Below are 22,641 nucleotides of genomic sequence, written 5' to 3'. Positions count from 1 at the left end.
CGCGCTTATGTGCTAGTATGCAATGCGCACGACTTGGGGAAAAAAATCACGTGTCACCTATTGGCTTCTAAACATTTTCCTTATCTGTCCGGTAATTTTATAAAAATACAGGATAGATAAATGATTTAAAAATACTATGCTAATGAAGCGAGTCTTGAGTAAGTGTTTTATGTTCAAAGCATACAAAGATTTAAAGATAAGCGTTGTAAATAAATATGTCGACATAAATAATTTTGTTATAAAGAAAGGAAAACAGGTAAATAACAGAACCATTGTTGAAAAACGCCATAAAACAAAACAAAAAACAAACAAAAAACAAACAAAAAACAACAACAACAAATAATTAAACGTTTATTGAATGTAGCAACAACGGGGATGTGTTGCAGCCAAAATTTGCCCATAAAGTCATTACATCCAATTAATTCAGCGGCGAGATTCTTGGCTGAAATTTACCTGGAATGCATTTTGTTACGGATCTAAAGTTTTTGTCTTTCTCTGCGCATTCACAGGAAATGACCGAATTGATATTGCATCCAAAAGCTTTCTTTTGTTCTCTACACGGGAAGTTACATAATTTGTGGGGTTTTTTTTGAAAGCTATATGTTTTAGTTATATACTTGCTACTAACATGTTTGTCCCTTAACCTGTTTGTTGCAGTTTGGACATAATTTTTTCTTGAACGTTTTACGTCAATATATAGACGTAACGTATACACCCTTATGTATACACTTCACACTGGTAATAGAAGAAATACGTAATTATAAATGTCTTCTTTGGATTTAATATTCATATACATAAAAATTTTGCCACAGGAAAATGTCAATTTTAAATTCATATAGAATAATAGCTACAAGAAAACAACAACAAAAACGCAACATCATTGTTTACAACACTTAAATAGCATTTCTCAGATATCCAGATCTTTAAAAAAGGCTTCATTCCCCACACTCTTCCAGGGTACAAATTTATTTTTCATTCTCAAATAGCAGACCGGCTCGTGCAGATATATTCTCAACAGACCAATCAGCAGTTCTTCATTACACAAAACAATGCAATTTGCATAACTTCCGGTCAAGACATCGTTCAGCTGTCTAAATCATAGTCAACGTTTACTGAACCGGAAGTTCATCACGTTTATTTAGACAATATTAGGCAAAACCTGTTCATCATGTTGGTTATTATATTACCCAGATGGTAATTTGCGAAAGATATTTTTCAGCAGGAAACTACATGGAGCCAAAACATGCGTTTACCTTTGCAAAAAGCCAATTTTTTCCAGTCTTAACTTACAGTTCAATGCCCGCGCATGAATTTTTGTTGAGTAGCTTCTGGTAGTTAAACGCTGCTTTATTGCAAGTTGTTTAGAGAGTATTTATCGCGTGTTAATTTGGCAGTTTCAGCAGTTTTCACGATATCTTTTTTTCTTAATCCTCTGCATACACTTTAGCCCAGTTTTATTTTAAGAAACTTCCAGTTTTATTCTTGAGTATTCTTTGATTTTTTTTCTAGCTGTTATTTTACGTTCTCAAAAATACACATGCGTGTCTTTCTAAAACGGAGGAATATCACCGAGTTGTGAGTCCAATTCTCTTACGTGGCTCAACTAATCCTGTTTTTAAAAACCGCCTTTGGGAAACAAAAAATGTATTTTAACAGGTTTTTCTCATTAACAGGTAGGCTTGCACTGTTTCTATATATAAGTAAACTTGAAGAAAAAGTGAGGATGTTCATTTAGTTGCGTTTTTTTTTATTTAGAGGTTGTCATCTGTGACAATTTTTATCAAAAGTGTCGTGTTAAAATGTCCTTTGACCGTAAACCCTACAGTAATCTGAGAAGGACTAACTATTAATTATGCCCCCTTCGAAGAAGTTTTGCGGATGTCGGTCGGTCTGTAGGTCTATCTGTCGGTCGGTCGGTCTGTATGTAGACCAATTTGTTTCCAGATAATAACTCAAGAACGCTTGGGCCTAGGATCATGAAAGTTCAAAGGAAGGTTGGTCATCGCCTGCAGATGACCACTATTGATTTTGAGATCTGTATGTCAAAGGTCAAGGTCACAGTGACCCTGAACAGTTAACGGTTTCTGGAAGATAACTCAAGAACGCTTGGGCCTAGGATCATGAAAGTTGATAGGAAAGTTGGTCATGACCAGCAGATGACTCCTATTGATTTTGAGGTCAGTAGGTCAAAGTTCAAGGTCACAATGACCCGGAACAGTTAAACGGTTTTCGGATGATAACTCAAGATTGCTTGGGCCTAAGATCGTGAAAGTTAATGAGGTTGGTCATGACCAGCAGATGACCCCTATTGATTTTGAGATTAGTAGGTCAAAGGTCAAGGTCACAGTGTCCAGGAACAGTAAAACGGTTTCCGGGCGATAACTCAAGAATGCTTGGGCCTAGGATGAGGAAAAATGATAGGCAGATTGATCATGACCAGCAGATGACCCCTATTGATTTTGAGGTCATTTGGTCAAAGTTCAAGGTCAGATAGGCCAGGAACAGTTAAACGGTTTCTGGACGTTAACTCGAGAACGCTTGGGCCAAGGGTCATGAAAGATGATAGAGGGGTTCAACATGACCAGCAGATGACCCCTATTGATTTTAAGGTCAGTAGGTTAAAGGTCAAGGTTACAGTGACCCGGAACATTTAAACCGTTTCCAGACAATAACTTGAGAACGCTGGGGCCTAGGATCATGAAATTTGATAGAGAGGTTGGCCATGACCTGTAGATGACCCCTATAATTTTGAGGTCTGTAGGCTATAGGTCAAGGTCACATTGACCCGGAACAGTTAAACCCTTTCCGGACGATACCTTGAGAACGCTTGGGCCTATGATCACTAAACTTAATAGGGAGGATGATCATGACCAGCAGATGACCCATGTTAATTTTGAGGTCAATAGGTCAAAGGTCAGTGTCACATTGAACCAGAACAGTAGAACTTTTGTTTACAGTGAGCAAATAATTTCTCTTCCTTGTGCAATTACTGAATGCATCAAGTGGGGCATCTCGTGTTCGACAAGCTCTTGTTCAATACTTGTAAAGTCGTTCGAAGGCGATACATCGGCAAACAGATAACTTACGTTTAAGCTACTAACAATTAGTATTAATCATATATTAGTTTGCAGCTGTATACAGTTGAATCTGCCTTAAAGGTCAACCGTCTTAAGCAGCCGCTTGTCTTAATCAGCCAGTAAGCTAACTTCTTAAATAGACATTTTTTTGCCTTAATTTCAACTTGCCTTAAGCACTCACCAGCCTTAAGCAGCCGGACTGAGTTGCTCCTTCGGCCTACTGCTTTGCACACCATTTTTATATCCTCGCTGACTTGGATTCAGGTGCCAAAGTACACATGATCTACTCATGTGTCAGTAATATTTCAAATTCATTACATACTCGATATTTATGACCAAATTATTTTATGCTTTCTAAAAGAAACATATTAAATTAAACATCATTTATTTCTGTTGACAACGGTTTGATTTGTATCTGATTTTAAATATGTATCAAATGTACAAGTACTTCTATTTTTATTACTTTACATAATTTCAGAGGAGCAATTTCTCGGCTGATAACCCTGAACAATTTACTGCATGCCACTCGACAATAATTTGGATTGGTAATAGTAATAAGCAATAATAACGTGCACCACGAGGTTTGGCGAGATGCCACGTGACCTCGCCACATGTTTAGTGCAGTCACGAAATCTGACTGCGCGCCAAAATTCCAATGTTAGATATGAGAGGAAGATGTATCGTGTATGATAATATCTGGAATTTACTGTCTGCCTATAAGAATGGAAATAATTATCGCCAAGCTGCATAGAACAGGCTTTTGTACAAAGTCCCAATCAGCCGACAGCCGGTCGAGCATCGCGTGCTCATAGCATGACCTGAATTTCACAAACGCTATACACCGCATTGTCCAGTTTTGTCTTATACCTGGTCGAAGTTTGTTATATACACTCCGTAATATTTAACTTTAAAAATACGTAGCACGAACCCGTACGCATGTGTACTATGTAGTCTGGAAAAGGTCGACATTTTCTCGTTTATAAATAGCCAGGTTGGACTGATTGATAAGATCTTTGTCCAATGAATAAGCTCAAAATTTCCCGTTTGAAACTAAACAAATTTTGATTGGATGATAAGATCTTTGTCCAACGAATTTTTCCAAAGATTTCTCTTGTATAAATAGACAGATTTTGATTGGCTGATAAGATCTTTGTCCAACGAATGAAGAAAGGAGCTCAAATTTTCTCGTTTGAAAATAGACAGACATTGTAATGCCTTCATTATTATGCTAAAACCAACTTAACCAGTTATTCAAGTGAATAAAAAATTAAGAAGTCAGAATAATATGTGTTTTAAATTAACTGATGTTTATAAATATGATAGTTATGTTATTTTGCGTAAGTGTAAGCGCTTCAGCGCATGCTTATATGTATGTTTTATGTGTACATATCAGCGAATGCGACTGACTAGACTAACGATATTCTTTCTTAACTAAAATCTTACCTCAAAATATTTTGTGCACATATATCTTATGTAGTCTCATTATGGCTACACTGTTTTCTATTTCACGCCTTTCTCAGTTTTAAGGTTTATTTATGTAAATGAAATACACTCACAAGAATACAAATAAAGTCAAACCAGAGATAAAGACCGCCTATGAGCACTGACCACCTTGATCTGAAGTATGCGTTTCCAGTTTAAACATTCATTATTTATTTTTACCTGTAAATAAAAAACAAAATATTTTTACAAACACTAATTTCCCATTAGGTTTTCTCGGTTAGGAAAAAAAGCTTTATTTGACGGTTTTACACGAAATACCCATACTTAAAGATATTCAATGGCCATCTTTCACTAAAATACTTTATCAATAGATATTTACTTCAGCTGTATAAAACTCTCATCCGTGAAATGTATTTAACTTTACTAAATATATAAATTAAGTTTGCATACAGAGCTACATTCATAATTATATGTCAGTTGAGTGTTAAAAGATACAGTCAGTTTTTAGTGTAGTACACATTTATACTGTGTTTATCTATACATGTATACAGTGTGTACTATTTTAAACCTAATGCACAGTACAGTCAATACACAGAAACTTGTAACTATATGAAGTAATTATTCATGTTTCTAGATATGAAATTTGGATCAAATATACCTTTGAGCAGTACTTTAGCAGTATGACTGTTGTTCTTAAATGCCATCGGATTTCGCGATAAAATTTTGACGCCATTACATCGCGAAATTAAATGACATTCAAAATTACATCCTTCCTGTTAAAACTTGTGTACGGTTGCCATCAATAACATCATCAGTTGGGCATATTTCTTTTAAGTAGAACATTTATAGACACAAAAATAACAGGAAGTAATGGTTTGAACTAAGTGGCTTATAACAGGTTTTTCCAGATTCTTGTAAACACCGCATATAAACATATGTCTAGAAAACCTGCACGTCATCAGTGTTGTAACATCCATATAACCGCCAAGTTTAGAACTATTTTCTTGGCAGCAAATCTGCTAGTTCACATTTAAGATGAAATCAAAGTAAATAATACAACATAAAATGCGTATTCAGCTAGGACAAAGTTGCGCATTGATTTTTTAACATAATGAAATACGTACTTAGCCGGAACTGTCTTGGGAATACTATATAACGAGACACTAAGCTTATATTACACCATTTAGTGTAGATGAACTTAGCTTAATTTCAGCAGTAATGTATTTCTTACCAGTTACCTTTATACCTTTCTTTCTGTAATATACTTAACTACGAAACAAGCTATATGGAATGTGCAAGCTGGCAAAAAATACTTTCTAGTGAATTAGGATAAACCTTACAGACTTATCTGCCAGCTGACTGAGAAATGCATTGCAAAATTACAGACCCCTCACTAACAGCATCACGAGGAATGACAGCTAAAAAGATCTAAGTGTGTATAAAAACAAAGAGGTGATATCACTATTTTGCTTTCACTCCTGGAATGATCTTCATTTATTAAGATACAGCTGTCACGATATTACAAGCGTATATCGATAGCTAATTGAACACCAATGACGTCATGATGTCTTTGAGATACAAGATAACGCGAAATTATCGTGCACTTTTATTGATATTATTTCCTATATTCATGGCAATTGCAAAATAACAGTTTGGTGATAGTAAAAAAACTGACACAGGTGCTAGTAAGACCTTGACTGCGGTCGCTTGGCCAGATATTAAATGGATATCAATACAATATGATTATGTCATCATGGTCGCTAGAAGCATTCTGTTTTTCATTAATGCTTTTTATGTCTGGTAAATAAGGAGATGCGTCTTTAAAGCAAGCCAAATTCCTGTGACAACTGTCCTATCCCGTCTAAAAGGAAGTTATACTAGTTTAAGATGATGTTTTGGTGCGTTGAATATACTAGTATTACCTTGCAGTTTTGTAGAACACAAAAATCTTAGCAACGTATATGCAAATTATGTTAGGATATGCCCGATTTTCTAATATTTTAAATACTGCGACCTGTTATATAATTCTTAAGCAGTTTTCATTTGACATATGCCTATCCCGTTTTCTAGTTTCCCTTCCTTCGTTGCATGTTACATTACTGCGTAAATGTATTCCTTCCGTTCTACACAGACGTGTCCAGACAGTTTTTATAAGCCGAGAGAATATACTTCATCAAAGCTATTTATAAATGTATCATGTTCTTAAATAGCTTGTGCATTTGTATCGGTCAGAATCAATTTGGCAAACATTTTCCACTGGAAACTCGTATCATCTGCATTTTATTTCATAGACAGCTCGTCTTAATTTGTACGGCGACAGAGGTGCAATTTAATGAGTGCTGGTTTTCATCATTGGGACGTTACAGAAGGCATTTTGTATTAAAAGTAAAGAATATTTCAATGTTGAAAGGAAATTTTAAAGAATAGAAGCAGTTTGATAGTCTCAAACGTCAAAGTCGTCTAAGCTAATAGTTTACTTTGCAGGACTAATGATATAGATATGGATTTAGAGTTTTACCCTTGCAGAAGTCCTTACCATCCCTTCTGTAGGCTGTAGGAGTTAGGGTAGATGTTTATTTCGCTGCGCTCTCCTGATGAATTCTTTTCTATATGAACCCCAAATAATGATTTTATTCAACGACAAAAAAAAAATCACTGTTTGGGTTATATTATTTCTTACATACATGTAACAATACATACGGTTTAGTGTTTCTTTGATGACGTCCGTGAATTATCGTGAAAATAGCCGCCAGTGCATGCGAACTTAAGTGTAAAAAGTCTGCTTTTTTAGCGAAGTTTCAAAAACAGCATGTTAAACTGTTTAGAAAAACATAACATAGAGCATATTTCTTCTGTCTTATACCGCTGTCTTTTTGCACGATTTTGCATTTCTAAGAAAAAATGTGGTTCTTATAGAATGCTCCCCAACCGTCTTCTTGTGTAACGTTTGAATTGTATTTTAACATAAAAACGTCGAATAATATGTTCTAAACAAGGTCTACTGGTAATGTTTTGTCAATGTAAAACACGAAAACACACCGCACAATCTTTATTACAAACTAGTAAAGTGATAACTCACAACAAAATCGTTCTATATGAAAATAAGTTGAAACCTACAAATGTCATATTATTCCTTTTCTGATGAAAGCTCATCCGAGAAACATGTGTTTCTGTTTTAAATCAAGCCCGGCTTGTCTCTAGAGACGTTTTAAATGGGTTTTGTAAATTTCCCATTTCTTTGCACATGATTTATTTTTCAATTTTTACAAGTGATAGCGTTTAACGAATTATTCGTCGTTTTAGACAGGTTAATTAGTTATTTAATTCTCATTCAACACTTATTCTGAATACGCATATTAAATGCCACCTTTTTGAAAAAAGCATTTACTCCAAAGAAAAAATTGATAAGACAAGTGAGCTTATAAGTCATAATTAGAATAAATTTACATTTCAAATATTATGTTTTACAGGCTCCTACCAGGGACAGTGGCTGAGGGGTATGCGACACGGTTATGGCGTCCGCAAGAGTGTGCCTTATGGCTTGGCTTCACATTACCGACCAAAGGCTCTCCGTGCGTCCTTGACCTCCTTAAGGAGCGAAAACGAGGACGAACAAGTTGTCAAAAATAGGGACAAAAAGCTCGATGAATCTAGGGGTGGGTTCGTTTTGAAAGCCCGGAGCGACGAAACACCACCCACACGTCGTAGATCGTTTTTCGACAAACAGGGAAGATCTAGTTTGCGTAAGACGTTAATGTCAGGATTACGTTTAAAGAAACAAAAAAGCACTGGTGATATAAATGATTCCCCAAAACGTCAGACAGGATCAGTTAGAAGCACAATCAGTAGTTTAAGCCATGTAAGTGCCGAATCTACACAGAGTGGTATGACAAACGCGTCAATGTACACCGATAGTAATTTAAGTTTTGTGAGTCAAGATGACATCACTGACGTTAACGTGACGGAAACGTATATGGGCGAATGGAAAAACGACAAAAGATCCGGATTTGGTGTAAGTGAACGTTCCGATGGATTAAAATACGAAGGTGAATGGTTTAACAATAAAAAGTATGGCTATGGTGTAACTACTTTTAAAGAAGGTACTAAAGAGGAAGGGAAATATAAAAATAATGTGCTTATTTCATCAGGAAAGAAAACTAAATTGTTTTTGATACGGACTTCCAAATTAAGAGAACGAATAGACAATGCGGTGTTGTCAGCTCAAAGAGGTGCGCAAATTGCCCTGCAAAAAGCGGATATAGCCATAACTAGGTAAGAAATATTTGCTATTTTCTCAGAAACTTGGTATGAATTCATTTAATAAATTATCGCATGATCATCTATGTAAGTTTATAAGTAGATAAACAAAAGCTGAATGGAAACGTTGTTATTTTGACTATCTAGGGGAGTAATCTGCGTTTGTAAGTCAATAAGTGTCAACCAGAACTTACGAAGCAGTTAAAATATAAAAGGATCTCAAAATACCCTTGACTTTCACAGAGTTGTCGTCCATAAGTTTGAAGTGGAATTGGAAGACCGACAACTCTGTAAATGGGAGATAAGTACGCATAAGTTTTCAGGTCGTATCGTACACGTACAGCATTCTTCTCTGTCAAGAACTTAAATATTGTAAGAATACGGAAATAAGTATACACTTTCTAAATACGTACACAGCCTAGAGTTTTAGAAGAACATCTTCATGATCGTGTCTCATTTATTAATTTTTTTCTTTCTCTATCAGACTTCTATAAACCCAGAAATCCTTTTACTCATGGGAGAGAAATTGACCACTAATCAGTCTAGTCGGAACTTTAACATCTTCAAGGTACATATCAAATGTCAATCTGACCACTGATCTGAACAAAATAATTTGACTGATGATATTGCCAATTAATGTTACTGATCATTTGACAAATGATCTAACCAATGATTTGATCAAGGAATCAATGATCTTATCAAAATATCTGACAAATGATATAGCTAATGATCCAATTCAGAATTTGACAATATGACAAATGATATAGTCAATGACCCAATTAAGAATCTGACAAATGGTATAGCCAATGATCTTATTAAGAATCTGACAAATGTTTAAGCCAATAATCAAATTAAAATTCTGACAATTGATATAGCCAATGATCTTATCAAGAACCTGACAAATGATATAGCCAATGGTCCAATTAAGAATCTAACCAATGATTCTTGTCAAGGATCTGACAGATGATGTAACCAATAATCCGATTAAGGATCTGACAAATGATATAAGAATGATCTGATCAAGGATCGGACAACTGATATAAACAATGATCTGATCAAGTAACTGACAAATGATCTAACTAGTGATCTGATCAAGGAACTGGCAAGTGATCCATGGCTTCAGGCGTTCCTGCTTTTTCCTACTTTTTCCTACTTTTTGATGAAAACCGCCTACTTCTCCTACGTTCTTGCTTGACATAAAAATATAAATAAACAGCCTTTTCAGTAGTTATATTTGTAGATGATGGACTCTTGGTGTGTTGCTGGCAGTTTCTGGAGCCATTTCAAGATGAAATACTCTGTATAGATACACTCCTACAAGAACCTCAAAAAATGATTTGTATGGCTCTGAAATTACTAGAATTTCACAGCTTCCGAGGACCTTCAGCCCCCTGGACCCCTGGCTAGGGTTCTGCCCTGGTTCTACCGGGGGCCCTTGCGGCCCCTGGCCCCCAGCAATATTTTCAGGTTTTTCAAAATTTTCTACATTCACCCATGCATTTGGTGCTTTCTGCGATACATTGCCTCATATCAACCTACCTATAATCCTACCAAACCATATCTTAACCTTTGGAAACTCCATAAGCTTAGTTGTTTTACACTGTGATGCTCTGCTGAGGGTGCTTGGTTGCATTTGAGTGCTTCAGTAGTACATCTTATTAGTGTTTTGGTTTGGGTTTGGAATACATTTTATGTTAATAACCTCCTACTTTTCCTACATTTATTTGTCCGCAAACCTGTTTTTTTCCCTACTTTTTTATGTAGGGACCTCCTACTTTTCTCCTACTTTTTGGCAAGGCCATGCTGGAAGGCCTGGTGATCTTATCAATTGTCTGATCAAAGATCTGAAAAATGATATAACCAATGTTCTGATCAAGGATCTGACAAATGATATAACCGATGATCTGATCAAGGAACTGACAAATGATTTAACCAATGATCCAATCAAGAATCTGACAAATGATATAGCCAATGAGTTAATTATTAATCTGACAAGTGATATAGCCAATGATTCAATTATTAATCTGACAAATGATATAGCCAATGATCTTATCAAGAATCTGACAAATGATATAACCAGTGCTCCAAATAAGGACATTGCCAATTAATCTGACTGATGGTCTGACGAACGATTTGTTCACTAATCTGGCAAATGGTCCGTCAAATGATCTGACCAGGATTTTTGCCAGTCATCTGAAAACTGAACTGATTAATAATAGTCAGTGATCTGACATAAGATCTGACAAAGACTGTGTCCAAGCATCTGACAAGTGATCTCACCAATGAACTGACCAACACTCTTATAAAGACTCTGGCCAGTCGTCTGACCACTGATGTGATAAATGATCTGAAAACTGATCTGAAAAAAGACCAGGCCATTGAACTGACCGATACGCTGATCAATCATATTACAAACGATCTGGATATGATCTCGCCAATGCTCTGACAAATGATCTTAAAAAAATACAAGACCAATGACATTGATTTGACGGTATGACTGATCTGACTAAGGGATTTAACATTATCTATCTATATTTCGCACATTTTTTGCAGAATGCGATGGTAAATTTCATACATATGCAATGTGTCACAGGTGCCCGTCCAGTCTTGGTGCCCATATGGGTGCCGTCCCCTCAAAAAAAAAATTAAAAACACTGTTTTAAGCCTAAAACGAAAAAAAAAAGATGTTTTTCAAAAAATATTTTTCCCTATATATACTCATGGAAGTATATATAGGAAAAAAAAATAATTTTTCAAAAAAAATTTTTTTTTTTCGTTTTAGGCTTAAAACAGTGTTTTTAATTTTTAAATTTTTTTTTTTTTGAGGGGACGGCACCCATTTGGGCACCAAGACTGGACGGGCACCTGTGCAATGTGTATGACAAAAATACGGCTGAATTTACCTTAAATGTTACACTATAATGACACAAGCCTCTGGATTATCAAGAATGTAGATAGTACAGTCTGAACATAATCTACATGTAGAACATGTGTTATGCATACCCTAACCCTTATAAATAGAAACCATACTTCTCCTAAGTTAATTTGCTATCGGGTATATGCCAGTTCGTTACCTTTGAAGTGAGTACACGCGTACTGGCGTTTATATGTAATAGCGCTGTTAGTGTAGTTTTGGTGTCGGAATTTGCGCGCATTACTTTAGTGTAATGTCATAGAAACACTACTTGGAAAACAAGAAAGTATTTGTCGCACAAAGATTGTTTGTCAGAAGGGGTTAAATTGCTATGAAACTGAGCTACTAGGGGAAAATCTGACTTTGTATTGAAGTACTTTTTTTTTAGAGGTAGAGCTATTATGAACAAAGTTTATTTCGATAGTTGGTTCAACAGTCAACTTTTTGTTGTAATAGGGTCGCGAAAAAAGATCAGAATTGTGTGTTTTTAGCTCACCTGTCATGACAGGGTGAGCTTTTGTGACCACATTTTGTCCGTCGTCCGTCCGGTCACAATTTCTTGTCACGATAGAGACCACATTTTGCAATCAATTTCAATCAAACTTGCACACAACTTGTATTGGCATAATATCTCGGTTTCTTTCGAAAACTGGCTAGATCCCATCATGGGTTTTAGAGTTATGGCCCCATAAAGGGCCAAAATTTACTATTTTTGGCTTTTGCAGCAATATAGAGACTTCATTTATAGTTTGATTTGATACAAACTTGCAAAATATCTTTAGCAACAAAATATTTTGAATTCCATGACGAATCCGTCAGATCCAATAATAGGTTCCGGAGTTACGGCCCCTGATTGACCCCTGAAAGAGCCAAAATTTGTTCATTTTTACCTTGTGAAAACGACAGAATTGACATTTTACATTCGATTTTAACTATACTTAAACACAACCTAAGTCACAATAAGATCTCAGTTCCTTTCGAAAACTGGCTAGATTCCATCATAGGTTCTAGAGTTACTGCCCCTGAATGGGGCAAAATTTTCTGTTTTGGCCCTTTCAGCCATATAGAGGTTTCATTTATGCTTTGATTTGATACAAACTTGCACAGAATGTTTATATTAATGATCTCTAGGTCAAGTTTGAAACATTGTCATGTGGGATCAAAAACTAGGTCACCAGGTTAAATCAAAGGAAAAGCTTGTTAACATCCTAGATGCCACATTTATGATCCTATCTTCATGATACTTAGTCAGAATGTTTATCTTGATGATTCCTAGGCCAAGTTCGAAACTGAGACATACGGGGTCAAAAACAAGGTCACCTGGTCAAATCAAAGGAAAAGCTTGTTAACACTCTTGAGGCCACATTTATGACCCTGTCTTCATGAAACTTTGTCAGAATGTTTATCTTGATGATTCCTAGGCCAAGTCTGAAATTGGGTCATGTGGTGTCAAAAACTAGGTCACCCGCTTAAATCAAAGAAAAAACCTGTTAACACTCTGTGGGCCATATTTATGACTCTATCTTCATGAAACTTGGTAAGAATGTTTTTCTTGATGATTCCCATGCCAAGTTCGAAACTGGGTCATGTGGGGTCAAAAACTAGGTCACCACTCAAATCAAAGGAAAAGCTTGTTAACACTGTAGAGGCCACATTTATGACCCTATCTTCTTGAAACTTTGTCAGAATGTTGATCTTGATGCTTCAAAGGCCAAGTTTAACAGGTGAGCGATATAGGGTCATCATGACCCTCTTGTTTATTTTAAATAATAGATTTCGCTGTACAAATACATGTCAAAAATTAATTTAACTCATACCTATAAAATACCTATGACCATCCCTGGAGACCCGGAGACTGATGTTAAATAGAATATGATGTTGTCTTTTGCTTGTTACAGACAAGGTGGATCAGAAAAAATGTTAACCTGTACACCATGTTTCAAATGAAACACGCCTCTTAAGTCACTTTATGAGTCTCTTTATTCATCGGAATCTTTAAAGTTGTTTTGTGTGTTGTATACATTAATAATAAGTAACGCCAACGCATTGGCTTTTAAGGGTAGAGATCGAATCACAGGATTTAATAAAGAAGATCGTTTTTACGTGAAGTTTCTTGTGAATGAAAGTAAACACAAGCCAAGCAAAGTTTAGGTGTTTTGATCTGAAAATTCCTTTATGGATGTGAATTCTGGTTTTAGCACTAAGTAGTGACTTTTTAACCTTTGACCCCAACGTTAGACGTTCACCGTTTGAACGTATTTGTCCTAAAATACCTAACATTAAATGTGATTTTTTATTTCCAGTGGTAATAGTTTACTACTACACATAGGAATAGGTAAAACATGAGAAATGAGCACATTGCTATGGTAAAACACCAGATAGCTTTGTCCAGAATGTTCTGTCGTGAAATAAATTCACGATTGACGTAATGTCAAAAGTTGCGACCCATTAGGTTAACATTAAAATGACGTCAAAATCCTGAAAAATCAGTAGTTTTACACATGATAAAAACATGACGTGGAAATGCTATTATATAATCTTTGTTTTAGCAACGCAGAACGTGAAATTTTGTCATTTAACGTGATAGACATACTCGTTTGGATTTCTACACAAAGCCTTCGGTTTTACTGGCCATTTAAAGTAATATCTGTGACGGCTTTATCATAAATCATTATTTTTGATGCCGTCTCCCATTTACTTCTCCTTTTTGTAATTAAATGTACTACGTGCTAAGACTTATAGTTGATGAGTTCTTGGTTGCTAAGGAAGAACTTTCATGTTTTTGTTTTGTACACGCACTGAAAAATAACCAAGCAATTAGCACCTTCCTCGTGCACGTTCACAAATATGTCACGAGACCTTGGATCTATTTGCATCCGAAGGAACGTATGATTGTATGTTTTTAACAAAACCACTATTGACGTCATTCGGCATACCAAGCTCTTGTAACATGCAGTAATTCCGAGTTATTCTATGAATGAAAAAAATACCAAGATGAAGAGAGGTTAAATGAAACGTAAAGGGAAGATATACCGACTTTGATGAAGTATTTATGATACAGTTTCCTGGAGGTTTTCAGACATGATCATCAGTATCTGTAATAGAGGATATAGAGGTTTCATGGCTGAAGATCTTTTATTCAAGTGGAAGGGAATTGGATTCATACACATTTATTTAGGATCAAATTAAATTGAATAAAAAACCTTGTAGAAAAAGTTGCAATGTGTCTTTGTTAACTTTATTAAAGGCTTACACGAGAAAACCTCTTTAAAGAAAGGATTCGAACCATGATCATTTTAGGAAAGGTCCGATAACAGAATAGGGTAATAGTTTAGCCTAATCAACCTGTTAGGTTTATACGTTTACATTTTTAATAAAACTGAGTTTAAAGATCAGACTCTAAACTGCAGCATCTGACTGGTTAATTCTGAGCTCAGTATTAAAACTAACCAATGAAAATGCTGCATTATAAGTTTTCTCTCCGAGCTTGGTTCCTTTGCATCTGACTGCAAAGAAAAAATGTCTGTTTATTGATATATATGTTGGAAATAGCTCAATACTTATCAAAACTCGTTCACTTTTTGCTTCGACACAGAAATGTGAACATATGATGCACGTGGGAAAATACTAAATAGATTAAATTCTCCGATCCATATCTAATTTAGTTTTAATAAACTTATATCGGAGTCACTAGACAAACTAATCTGATCAATTCACAAATGTAGCACATGAATTCTACATTAGGCTATTAGATCTAGAAATGTTAAGTCTACCAGGGCAGACAAAATTGCAAGAGATGCTCTCGCCCATAAACCCCCTACCCCCAGTCCCCATTTACTTTTATGTTGCTGTTCTAGGGGCATTCGCTTGTTTACTGCCGCAGGACCTGCACAATAGAAACATATGTTTGTTTACTACACAAACAAGTAATTTATGTTATCAGTACTTCTATGGAGCAAATGCCTTTTTAGCTCACCTGTTACGTAGTGACAAGGTGAACTTCTGTGGTCGTCCGTCGTCCGTCCGTCCACAATTTCTCTTGAACACGATAGAGACCACATTTTGCAAGCAATTTCAATCAAACTTGCACACGACTCGCATTGCCATATAATATCTCGGTTCTTTTCGAAAACTAGCCAGATCCCATTATGGGTTCCAGAGTTATGGCCCTTTAAAGGGCCGAAGTTTTGCTATTTTGACTTGTGAACACGATAGAGACCACATTTTGCAACCACTTTTATTCAAACTTGCACACAACTTGTATTGCATAATATCTCGGTCCCTTTCGAAAACTGGCCAGATCTCATCATGGGTTCCAGAGTTATGGCCCATGAAAGGGCCAAACGTACTATTTTGGCCTTTGCAGCCATATAGAGACTTCATTTATGGTTTGATTTGATACAAACTCTTGGATTCCGTGATGAATCCGGCAGATCCAATAATAGGTTCCGGGGCTATAGCCCCTCGCTGACACCTGAAAGAGCCAAAATTTGTTAATTTTTACCTTGTGAACACGATAGAAGTGACATTTTATATTTGATTTTAACCACACTTACACACAACTAAAGTCACAATAAATCTCAGTTCCTTTCGAAAACCGGTTAGATTTCATCATGGGTTCTAGAGTTACTGCCCCTGAAAGGGGCAAAATTTTCTATTTTGGCACTTTCAGCCATATAGAGGTTTCATTTATGCTTTGATTTGATACAAACTTGCACAGAATGTTTATCTTGATGATCTCTAGGCCAATTTCGAAACTGGGTCATGTGGGTCAAAACTAGGTCACCAGGTCAAATCAAAGGAAAAGCTTGTCAACACCCTAGATGCCACATTTATGGCCCTATCTTCGTAAAACTTGGTTAGAATGTTTATCTTGATGATTCCTATGCTAAGTTTTAAACTGGGTCATATGGGTTCAAAAAAACTAGGTCATCCGGTCAAATCAAAGGAAAAGCTTGTTAACACTATTGAGGCCACATTTATGAACCTATCTTCATGAAACTTTGTCAGAATGTTTATCTTGATGATTCCGAGGCCAAGTTCGAAACTGGGTCATGTGGGGTCAAAAACAAGGTCACCCGCTCAATTCAAAGGAAAAGCTTGTTAACACTCTGTGGGCCATATTTATGATCCTATCTTCATGAAACTTGGTAAGAATGTTTATCTTGATGATTCCTAGGCCAAGTTTGAAAATAGGTCATTTGGGGTCAAAAACTAGGTCACCACTCAAATCAAAGAAAAAGCTTGTTAACACTGTAAAGGCCAGATTTATGACCATATCTTCATGAAACTAGGTCAGAATGTTTATCTTGATGATTCCAAGTTTAACAGTTGAGCGATATAGGGTCATCATGACCCTCTTGTTATAAAAGCTAATATTTTCTTACGAACGAAATCAGTTTCCAAGTTAATTAAGTCTCCAGAGCAACAGCCTCTGAACAACAAACTGATCTTGCGGACTTCCGGAAGTGACGTTGCTGTAATGGGGCAGCAGTATTATTGTATACAAACAAGTAGAGATAGTGTGTGAAGAAAACACGAAAACACGAAAACACGTACTTGACAGCATTCAGAGCCACAGCTGATTGACAAAGCTCATAAAAATGAATAATTCATTTCTTTCTTTTTACCATGCTTGACAAAGCAACAGACAGATATTGTCGCCTGCATTGGCAGAAAAGTGATATAGCGTTCGTCGATAATTCATAATCGTGTTTAGATGCATTCAGCATTACTTAAACTGTCATACATTTCCTTGGATTAGACGGAGCCACTGTCTGTGATGTAGCTTATCAACACCCCAACAGTCCACACCAAGTTAAAGGAAAATCTTTTCTGTCGTCGTAAAAAAATGACGTCTACGTCAATTGCGTCTACGACTTCAAACGTTCTCCACTTTTAATACATGTATGATAACTGTCACTTACATATGGAGAAAAAAGCTTATATCCAGTTTAACTGACCACATTTTTCGATGAAATTTTCCGGCATAAATTCTTAATTAGGTTGATATAAGAACTTTTTCGGGTGAATTCATTTGTTTACATAATCGAAGAATACAATCTTACGTAAAATGAAATCATATCTGTTTTTGAAATGATACCAGTTTACTAGTATATACACAAGATTCAGCAGAATTTTTGCAAAGGCGAATTTGATATATATAGAATATAACACAGAAGTAATTAAAGTAAATTCTAGGGTTATCAAAAATGTGTCAGACTTTGCAAATTGTGTATGGTATGTTGAATATTGTTTACTTTACATCAGCACCCATGTTATATCAATATTTAAAAGGTAAGGATTTCTTTGGTACAATCAAAGTGGAAATATTTGTAATTATGTACGTTAAACTTAAAAATAAGCAGACAGATAAATTTCTGTAATGAACTTGTCCATCTTTCAAATTGGATAGTACCATTAACTGTTAAAATGGGTGCTTACCAAAATGAATGGCGAACAGTGCAGATCATGATAAAAACTGTACGAATGTGCAGGCTGATCATGATCTACACTGGTCGCAAAGGCAGACTCAATCGGGTCAAGCATTATAAGGGCTAGACACCGACTAGCTAATTCTCTGTTTTAATTTTCTTTAATAAGTTCTCTATATTCCGACCGATCTTTTTTTACTCTGATTATCTATGTTTTGAGAAGAAAAGGGACATAAGTATACAAAATGCAAATAGCCTCACTAGTTATCGCCTGTGAACAAAACATAGGGTCTGGTCTAATATATGTCCCTCTTGTGCCAACTTGCTCCGGTGCTGATGCAAAGAAAGGCTCGGCTTACAGACCGGAAATTGAATGAAAGCATAAATTTTATGTATATCTGGGACAAATGAGTAAAATACTTACGAGAAAAAATCTAAATTATTCTATTACAGTTAATGAAGTAGTTTTGTTCTACTTTTCCAGCAAATTCGGTTAATACATTGCAGCTGACGTCCACCTGTTTCTAATCAGCTTTAAAAAGAATGCAATTTTGTATTTTTTCTTCTTCTAAATGGTGAATGAAGTGCAAGTTTATTGATTGTGCAGTTTATAACTTACCGTTCAACACAGTCACATATTACAGTCTAACCGCCCCTGTTAGACTATAACAGTCAGGTATAAAGCGTACACCTACAGAAATTCATATCGTTTCTATGGCAACATATTGTTGACATATGAGAAATATATTTTTTCTATGTCTAGAATATGTTCAACCAATTACTTCCACGTGTGAACGTATATTTAGCTATAGCAACTTGTTTTCCGAAGATTGCCTTGTTGTTTAGCAATAACTGTTCAATACTGTGAAGGTGTAGACAATTTTCAGGTCGCAGAGAATATCCCAGAATTTGATTTATTAGCCATTTTAACCGCATTCTCTCTAAGCCATTGAACTATGTATGTTTTTTTTTTGCTATATGTGCTAGTAAAGTTTGTCTGTTGTTGATAAAAAAGACATTATTCCTTTAAGTCAGGCCGATATAATCACTCTGTTCATGAGATAGGGTTGTGAATATATCAATATTCAATGAAGAGATTTAGTGAATTTATTTCAATATGTACAGTCAAATTAGCTTGTACGGTAGTTTTATGGAAGTCCGTCGCCGCTGATACAAATGTCCTTGTTCATACCTAAATATATGGAGCTTAAGAAGCCGGCTGGTTTTGTCATTAGAAAGATGGCACAAGACTTATAACCTGGAGATCAAGAGTTTGTTCGGCGTCAGACAATATGCCTGAAGTAATATGTCCTCAACTTGTGTTTCATGTTGAAAAAAAAATGTGAGCTACTTGTAGAAAACGATTTGGTGCTGATACAAAGTACATGAAAAAAAAAAAGGGACATAGGGTTTGTTTACTAGATCTAGCAGCCACATAACTAATACTGTTTTAAAAAGGAGCTAAATGCATTACAATAGACATGGTGTTATAAATAAATTGTGAAACCATGGGTAGAGGCATTGTCATAAATGTTCCATAAGTGTATATAGCAGCATAACTCATTGTCTAGGCAAGGCATTACTCCTTTCTGACAATATAGAAAAACAGAGTATAAGTATCCTATTTAATCTGTTAAACAAACGTTTACTTGTTGCATAAAAATGCATTTTGTCTTTGTACTATTCATAACATTACATTATACAAATGTATAGACGTATAAAATATTGATAGCTTGATGTTTAAAGGGAAGTAATGTTTTGAAGACAGTGATTTTTCCGTCTTGTGTTATGTCCCCTTTTCTTCTTCGTGATGTATTGTTCAAACATTCGTAGACGTCTATATGTTAAGCTTATAGTTTACATAGATGTTCGATGCATAATAAACAGTATCTAAGTTAGACCTTTCCTCAATATCTACACATTAACATACAGTACAACTTCTTTAGAGCGAACACCTTTAGAAAGACTAAAAAAATCACAGAGGTTCATCTGTTTAAAATTTTATCTATAACTTGAAAGGAAAGACCTGGTTGTATATACGAAGAGATTCTTAATTTTATCACTTTTCGGTGGTACCATTTATCGAGGTTACACTATATTTCTGCTTGAGATATTTGTTTATGTACCTATGGTGTAATGATCGTCATAAAATACCGTTGCAGGCGACATGTAATTATTTCAAAACCTAATATGTTTGTGTGTAAAAGCAGACAAAAATAAAGTAGAAATTAATATGGAACATGGCATTAAATCAAATCTACAAGAGAAATGAATATGTTGGCACCATAATGGTTAAATTCACTTTCTTTAAAAGCTGAATAGATAAACATTAAATGCAAATGTAGAAATGTTTAGAACCACAACCGACAATTCAAGTTTTGAGAAATGATTGTGACGATTCCCTTCAGATTGTCTATAGATGAATAAAAATGAAAATGGAAACTGAGGAACTACAATTAATCGCTCAGACATGTTATACTGTATATTTAATAACATTATAAAGAGTTATCGTTCTTTCGTCCTTTTCAGAATGGCGAACGCTCGGGCAAAGGCGGAACAGGCAGATCAGGCGGCCATGAAAGCCGAGCAAGACTCGGACACAGCTAGGTTAAAAGCTAAACAATATGCACCAGAATTTCACCAACCAGGTATCGTAGATTTTGCATTTTTATTGCCCCCGCCAGTAAAAAAAAATAGGAGGGCACATAGTGTTACACATGTGTTTGCGTATGTGCGCGAGTTGTCTTGTGTGCGTGAATCCATGCGTTTCTACGTTTGTGTGTGCACAAAGTCTTGTTCGACCGACAACTTTTTTTGCGAATTCTCGAAATATGAAGTAACTTTGAACAAATAACCATCACAACAAACGCCTAGCCAAGGTCTCATTTAGAGGTCAACAATTAATGTCATTTTTCTTGTCCGCTCTATAACTTTTTTTTACGCATGTGTGGATATACCAAATAACCAAGCATAAGAATTCACAATTACAAGATAATGAGTCACGTTTAGAACCTATATATATACCTTAAAGGTCGAGGTCACAGTTAGAGGTCAAAGATACTTAAGGTCAGTTTTCTTGTCGGCTCTACAACTTTTAAATGCATGCGCGGATATTTTTATTGTGTAAAATACTTAACATAACATGACGGTGTGTCCCGTATCCCTTCCTTAAAGTCCAAGGTCACATTTAGTGGTCAAAGATTTATGGTCGATTTTCTTGTCCGTTCTATAACTTTATGGATGCATGTATATTCACTATAATAAGACAGCGTGTCGCGTTCAGGACCCTAAAGGTCAAGGTCAAGGTAGAAAGGACATACTAGTACATCATTTTTCGTGTCTTGTCTTTCGCTTTTTAAGAAGGGCTATTTAAGGAAATAAGCACTAACATTGATCTCACTATAGACACTGTGTTGAGTGCAAGCTGAAATGGCAAGGTTACTCTTATAGGCAGTCTGACTCAAGTACATCTCCAGTTAACGCTACGCACATTGGATCTGAAGACGTGCTATTGGTAGCCTCGTTCTGACGATCCTTCCGCTAGCCAGTCAGAGCCTTACTTACAACATTTTGTATGTGAAAGTGGGCTTTTCATGTTTATTCTGACGGTCGCATCATGACTGCGCCGTCCGTGTTTTGAGAGGTATCATATGTCACAGTACGGACTTGGTCACCACGTAAGAGAATATGTGTCAGGCAGCCAGTTAGCTCAGTCGGTAGAGCACTCGCCCTATAAGCGATGGATCCCGGGTCCGAGCCCCGGACTAAATGCACATCCCACCCTGTGACATTCTACGCTATTTTGACGGTTCAGCCAAATGCTTGTTGAAACGAGTCGTTTGATTGGTTCAAATAAAAATAGATTTGCGAAAATCATTCTCAGATCTTCTAAACTAGAAGATCAAGTACTCTAGTCAGATTGCCCTTATATGTCAAATATTACGTCTATAACTTCTGTATGAATGGAGGAATATTCATACAAGTTTGGACAAACATTCGCTATTACTAGATGATGTTTCGCGTGAAAGAATCAGACCCCTTGCTCAAAGATCAAGGTCACACTTAGAGATCAAAGTCTTTATATACTTTTTCTTGTTAGATCTATTACTCTTTTTGTACACATAGGTAACTATTTAAATAACTAACATTCACCAGTTTAAGAGGATGTGCCAAGTGCAAGACTTTGGCCCCTAAATCAAAGGTCAAGATACAAACTTTCACCATAACAAAGCGATGAAATATTTAATAATTTAAAGGTGAAATATATTTGTGTGTAGTTACTTTCCTTTTATAGTCCAGTGTGCATGCATGTTCTGTTATCAAAATGCCTTTACTCACAGGGCTCGCATTTCTGGGGGGTTGGGGTCGAGAGTATTCGAAGCCACACCATTAATTTGCATACTATCATTTAAAGGTGGGAATGCTCGTATTAAATATTTGTGTCTAGAAGTGCAGACCTGTTATTCCGGCATTTGCTTTTATTCTAGTTTGGGTTTTGTTTGTCCCTCTTTTTGAG

General features: G+C 35.9%; 1 protein-coding gene across 2 annotated transcripts in view; it reads left to right on the top strand.

Moving 5' to 3' along the window:
* The window catches only part of LOC123548905 (junctophilin-1-like), a 70,002-nt gene that overhangs the window by 42,664 nt on the left and 4,697 nt on the right, over window positions 1-22,641 (top strand). For both annotated transcript variants that reach the window (XM_045336540.2, XM_045336538.2), the window contains 2 exons: window positions 7,991-8,792; window positions 20,655-20,773. In XM_045336540.2, the coding sequence (XP_045192475.2) occupies window positions 7,991-8,792; window positions 20,655-20,773 (921 nt within the window). The remainder of the gene's footprint in view (window positions 1-7,990; window positions 8,793-20,654; window positions 20,774-22,641) is intronic.

This window comes from Mercenaria mercenaria, chromosome 6 (genome assembly GCF_021730395.1).
Source record: "Mercenaria mercenaria strain notata chromosome 6, MADL_Memer_1, whole genome shotgun sequence".
Taxonomy (NCBI): Eukaryota; Metazoa; Mollusca; class Bivalvia; order Venerida; family Veneridae; genus Mercenaria; species Mercenaria mercenaria.
The sequence above is the reverse complement of the archived record's forward strand: the minus strand, read 5'-3'. Positions and strand labels throughout refer to the sequence as shown.